General features: G+C 49.1%; 1 protein-coding gene across 1 annotated transcript in view; it reads right to left on the bottom strand.

Annotated features, from left to right (window-relative positions):
• Positions 1 to 887: 887 nt before the first annotated feature.
• The window catches only part of Slc4a8 (solute carrier family 4 member 8), a 69,365-nt gene continuing 64,295 nt past the window's right edge, over positions 888 to 5,957 (bottom strand). Inside the window, exons 24-25 of the mRNA XM_031356090.1 lie at positions 4,544 to 4,639; positions 888 to 3,370 (exon numbers count right to left, since the gene is read on the bottom strand). Coding sequence (XP_031211950.1) covers positions 3,358 to 3,370; positions 4,544 to 4,639 — 109 coding nt within the window. The 3' untranslated portion in view covers positions 888 to 3,357. The remainder of the gene's footprint in view (positions 3,371 to 4,543; positions 4,640 to 5,957) is intronic.

The following is a 5,957-nucleotide window of genomic DNA, read 5'->3' as shown; positions in this document are numbered from 1 at the left end:
CAGGGTGGGTGGCTGTCGGTCGTCTGTCGTCTGGGGGGCAGGGTGGGTGGCTGTGGGTCGTCTGGGTGTGTTTGGTTGGCTGTGGTTTCTTAGTAGTCATGTTCAAAGAAGAAATGAAAGGAATTTAGAATCAGGGATCTCTCTCTCTCTCCCCCCCACCCTCTTTGCTCTCCTTGTTTCTGTCCTATCTAGTGTCAAGGGGTGAAACTGGGGGAGGGGCCAAAGGATAAGAAAATAAGAACCCACGAAGTAACAAAGACCAACCACAGGCAGGATCAGTTAAATTCCCAGCACCACATGGAAGCTCCTGGCTCTCTATAACTCCAATTCTAGGAGAATCCGATTCCTTCTGATCTCTTGAAGCACAGGGGACATGTGGTGTAAAGACGTATGTGTAGTAAAACTCCCATACAACTAAGTTACATTACAATTAAAAGTTCTAGGAGGAGGTGATGTTGCTCTTGCAAAAGATCTTCAGAGACAGCAGCAAGATGGCGAGAGCCACTCACTAGAAACTAAAGCACGCCCAGGACAAGGGGAGATGCAGGGCAGCCACCACAGCCACCACACAGGACACAGGAGAATCCCTGCCTCCCCACTAAGGAGGAAGTCCGAAGAGCTGGCAGGTAGAGGAAAAGTGGAGTTAGGAGCTGTCCTTCTCTGGATGATCAGAACCACAGACCCTCGAGAGTCTGGGCAGGCTGGGAACTTAGTGAATACCACATTTTTATCCAACATTTATGAGTAATTTAAAAGTCTGCTCCATCACCAACAATGAGAAACCGCAATTGTTCACATTATCTTTTGGAGAGATATGGTTCACTTTCCCTCTATTAGGAAGGCAAGTTTTCATGATTGAGGAGACCTGGCATGGGGCTGGGAGTGGGAAAGCCCTGAGCCTCCTGACAAAGCTTCCCGGGGGGTGTGTGTTAAGCAACCAAACACATTTGGCAATTGAACATTATGTCTCTCCAGCTCTTCACCGTTCTCTAAGAGCAACCCTTCCCTGATGGTCTTCAGGAAGCAACTAGCCACTTAGGAATCCTCCTTCTTTTCCCTCAGAGCCAAGGCTTCACTTAACATATTCTTGGATCCCAGCCCCCAAATCCGTGCACATCACCAGCTGACATTACCAGCATGTCCTGACTTCAGCTGGCCACATTCAAGAGGTGTTTAAGAGCGACCTTTGTCATAGAAGAGATAACCAGTGCAAATGTGGGCATGAGGTCCCACAAATGCATTGCTCAGTGAGCAAGAGCAGCCTCCACCCTCCCTCCCGCCTGCCCAAGGTGTAGCTCACAGGACGCAACACAAACATCATTGTGCAGGAAGAGTGACTTTCGATGACAAGTTACTGGTTCCCTCGCACGGCACATCAGGCTCCTCAATGTTACACATCTCTCAGATGCACTGAGGCCAGGGCAGGGTGAACCAGTCATCAGTTTCCTTATACAGAAGGTGGCAGGAAAACAGAGGAGAAACCAGTTGGGGAAGAGAAGGGAGTGTTCCCAGAGAATACAAGCAGTGAGAAAAGACTCGAGTTCCAGAAAGTGTGCGGAGGGGCCAGGAAAGCATCAAAAACCTTTCCAGTTGACAGGCTAGCTCCGAAGCCAAGGTGGACAAGGGCTATGCTTATTAGATCTGTCCTCAAGTGATATGCTTGGGAAATTTGGCTCATAGAGACTTTAATGCCCACTGATTTCTAAGAAACCCGCCTGTTCCAGTACTACCTGAGAGCAAACCAGAGTGGCTGTTGAGATGGAACACTGATCTCTCATGAGTAAAGAGCAGACAAACCAGGAACCTTACCCACATTCCAGAGGCCATTTTGGGATTTGGAAGCAGGATCACATTCATCCCATAGGCCCGGAACAGCAATGCCTACCTACCACTATTTTACAGAAGACACTGGCTCTGTGTGGCTTGTGTCTGCCCTGAACCAATTGTCAAACATCTTGTATCAATATGGTAGTGTTCCTAACAGGTAGAGAGGAACTGGCAATACGGGGTGGCCCCCGACACCAAAGGCCTCAGAGTCTGAGGGGAGCAAGCCGCGGGCGGTCAAATGATGTAGCGCTTCCGGCACACTGTGTGTGCTCTTTGTACAAAGACTGTCCCAGGTAGACAACAGCGCAACCAGCTCATTAGTCACATTCTGTGCACAAAGGAAGGGGAGGTCTATAAGTGCTCGGGCCAAAAAACTCCTGACAGTTTTGAAACTTAGAAAATCATACACAAACTTTTAAACTAAGTATCCAAAGTGACTTCACCGTTTACAGTTCATTTCTTCGTGTGGCTTTTACATCTGAGCCACATGGCTGATGGCGGCTTGGGCCCACTGAGCTGATGATGGTGGTGGTGTTCTTCACTAAGGCAGCTAAGGGACATCCATGAGCACTCGGGTCTCTCCAGGATGGAAAAACAATGTCACCTCGAGAGATGGCAGCAGCCTGCCAGAGTCCACACAGAGCAGCCACAGCAATCTCGGTCCACCTTCCTACCTACAAACGGTTGTCAGCAAGTCTTTCTCAGACTGTTACAGAACAGACCTGGAACAAATCTTCAGGCCTGGAAGGCTAGCTAGGTCCTTCCATAGTAAGTTAGGTCCACTTTTCTAGTTCCAAGGAAACCCAAGAAAAGATGCTCACACTCCCGTTGTTGATGGCTTCCCCTGGGCCTTTCCTGAAATCAGCTAAACTCCTGCTCTCACGCTGTCCCCGAATCTTTCAAGGTCTCACGACGTTATGTCAACTGCTTCTGGAGGTGATACGGATGACCCTGGGCCAGAGGCAGCTCGCTGTGGTGGTTGCTGTTGATGCCTGGATGGTAGAGCTCAGGTAGCAGACCTGCTACTGTATCTGTCTGTCCAACATCCCTTCCCAAGCTAAAAGGAAACCGAAGCACAGGCTGCTCTTGAGCCTGCCCTTGTCCTGCCTGCCACTACCCCAGGCTATCAAGAAGAGGGACCGCACAAAGGAATCTCCCATGGCAGAGTGGACTCGTGGCTTACCAGGCCAGCAGAGCATCAGAGAAAATGTCTGAAAATGGAAGCTGGCTCTTTAATGGTGGCAGCTCTGAAGAAAAAGGAGGAAGAGGAAGGGAGGCAGCGGGAGGTGGTCCCACCTGGCCCAGCTGGGGCCCGCTGGGGCCCGGCTGGTGCCCGGCTGCTGGTATGCGGGTAGCTGGACGTCCTCCAAACGCACACCGGGAGTGACTGAATGCTTCCATGTGACATGGCTTTGAGATGACCAAGAACAGGGCCAGACTCAGCTCCGCTTCTTCCCGGAGAGACCCACCATTTTCTTAAAACCCACTTCTCCGAGGCACCTCATGGAGACTTCCACCCAGCAGAGATTCTCAGTTGAAGGGGCTGGATAACAATGGCACAGTGAGACAAAGCTCGCTCTCGCTCTCTCTCTCTCTCTCTCTCTCTCTCTCTCACTCACTCACTCACTCTGAAGATGCTCCTTGGATCTGGCTGTATTTTAAGTTCATTTACAAGTAGACTAGTTCTCAACTAAAAATAACCACATGTGTTATACATTCCCACAGCTGCCTGGATTTTCCTCTGAGAGAAGCAAGATTCTGTGTTTCAGTCATGTTCAGCTCAGATCTACTTTAACCCATTCAGTGAAGAAGCTGCCGCACCATGTGCTGGAGGCCATGGCTCCGAGAAGCACTGTGCTCCTGGAACAACCTCACTAGTACCCCCGGTTTGCACTGAATTGAATGCCAGGAGCAGCAGCGTGCTAGGTTATGTGCGGAGATAAAAGCAGGCCGGGCCAGCTTTCCTGGTTCCTAGCTTGCTTGTTTTTTGTTTTTTGTTTTTTGTTTTTTTTTTAAACAAAAACTGTTATCAGTATCAAGACATTGGATTTTTGCCTTCATTTATCTGATGATTTAAATGTAAATAGTGTTTGGGCTAAAATCAGTAACTTAGATACATTGCATTCCTTAATGTAGGCAAATCCACCTCCAATTTTCTTTAATAATCTGAATATAACTGATCTATGTTATTATTAAATTTATAGAGAAATTTCTTTGCAAAATAAGAAAATTGTCATGCTTAACAAAATTCTCTTTTCAGAATCTAAGCTAGGGAGGTTAAAGTCTGGGCCATTGCTAGCTATCACATTGTGTATCGGGTTCACAGTTCTGATCTGGATTTTAGCTGTTTTCCAGTTTGTGGTGTTGCAGTAACCAAAGACAAAAATTCTGAAATGAGAAACCTCCTCCAAGTGGCATTAAAGGAACTAAACGATAAAGCAAATTTAGATTCCAAAATAATTTTAGCCTGCCCTTGGGACCAGAGTAAAGGGACAACTCAGAACGGCCTGTCTCCAAATATTTGGAAACTTTTCATTTTTATTTGTCTTACTTATAGTTAGCAACAGTTCTGTTAGTTACTAGACAAATTCAATTCTACAAGCATCACACATTTTACCTGCGACAGTACTGCCATTCAACCCACATTTTACCTGCGACAGCACTGCCATTTCCAAAAGACAGAAGAGAACGAGAGAGAAGCCAGGGCTCTCCTTACCTCTTTTCTTTTGTATTTCCAGAATTTATGCTGAGAGCCTTCCACACCGTGGTTTTGGGCATTTCATCTGATATATTAATCTCAGAAGGGTCACATCTGAAATCAAAGCTCAGGCAGTGAGTGTCAGACACGGAAGAGAAGGGCACGGCCCTGACACCACCCCACCAGAGGGAGAGAGGCCGGAGAGTCTGCAGCCAGGAAGGGCCCAGCTCTGAAGAGGCGAGGCAGCCTGTGGGCAGCGCTAACGCCTGCCGTAGGCTGGCCGATGCCCCAGGTCATGGCAGGCTTCCCAGGGACGCTGGCACCAATGCTGCTGTGTGGCAGTCGCTCTCTTACATTCACATTTATATAACCAAATTTCTTCCACTTACAGTTTACAAAAGAATTTCATGGTCTATTAGTTTAACACTCATAGCAAAAAAGACTGATCATAATCCTTCATTTTGAAGGTGCAAAGCCCAAAGTTTTCAGGGCCAAGTGCCCATCAAAACTCAAATAGCAGCAGTGCCTAGACTGCAACCAGGATCCTTGGTTCTGGAAAACACCAGAGCCACCTATAGGCCAGACGGTCTCCTGAGACACAGAGAGACAGCACCCACAGGAAAAGGAGCTGATCCTGCTTCACTGCCAGAGACTTCAAAGGCCCCAGAACAGCACAGGCACCTATTCAGAGACCATCGAAAAGATTTCCTGATGTATCCGTGAAATAAACTATATCCAGTCTCATAACTCATCAGATAACCCCATGATCTGCCAGGTTCTCCTTTCTCTAGCTCTCCTCACCTCTGGGCTTCTTCAATCTGGCTGTGTGGCCTCCCAGCAGACACCGAGGTCAGAACTGAACCACGTACAGGGCATCCGGACCCTGCGCTTTGTGGTGAGAAAGGGGCCTGCCTGGACTTCGAGGTCAGCATCTCCTTGGCTTCCTGAATTAAGATGTTGTAACCCACATGGGAGAGACCTCCCTGCCTGTCTCCAGATGCGGGCCTGGGTGCAGGCATTCCATGCTCCCCAGGCTGAAAACTCTTGGAAACGAACTTCTCACCCTCTTGGATTTAGGAAAGTGGAAAAGAACAACTTGGGGTCGAGAAGTGGAGAGATCCTGCCTGGAGCCTGACCAAGTGTTAGTGCTGTGGCCCTGATGCATTAGCTAACAGTAACAGGAAGTAGATGGGGACAAAGGCACCTCGTCTACACCCTGACATGGGAGCAGGCACTGGGGACACTGGCTCCCAGGCCCACGGAGCAGGGCACACAGTAGACATTAGTACACAGTGGAATGGAAAGCTGTTTTCAAGAGGTGGGGCTTGCTGCGCACTCCCCGCGGTGGGGGCTTGCCCGCGGTGGTGTGTCAGGTGGGGCTGGCTGCGCGCTCCCCGCGGTGGGGGCTTGCCCGCGGTGGTGTCACAGGAAC

This window comes from Mastomys coucha, unplaced genomic scaffold (genome assembly GCF_008632895.1).
Source record: "Mastomys coucha isolate ucsf_1 unplaced genomic scaffold, UCSF_Mcou_1 pScaffold11, whole genome shotgun sequence".
Taxonomy (NCBI): Eukaryota; Metazoa; Chordata; class Mammalia; order Rodentia; family Muridae; genus Mastomys; species Mastomys coucha.
This window is presented reverse-complemented; position numbering and strand designations above follow the sequence as displayed.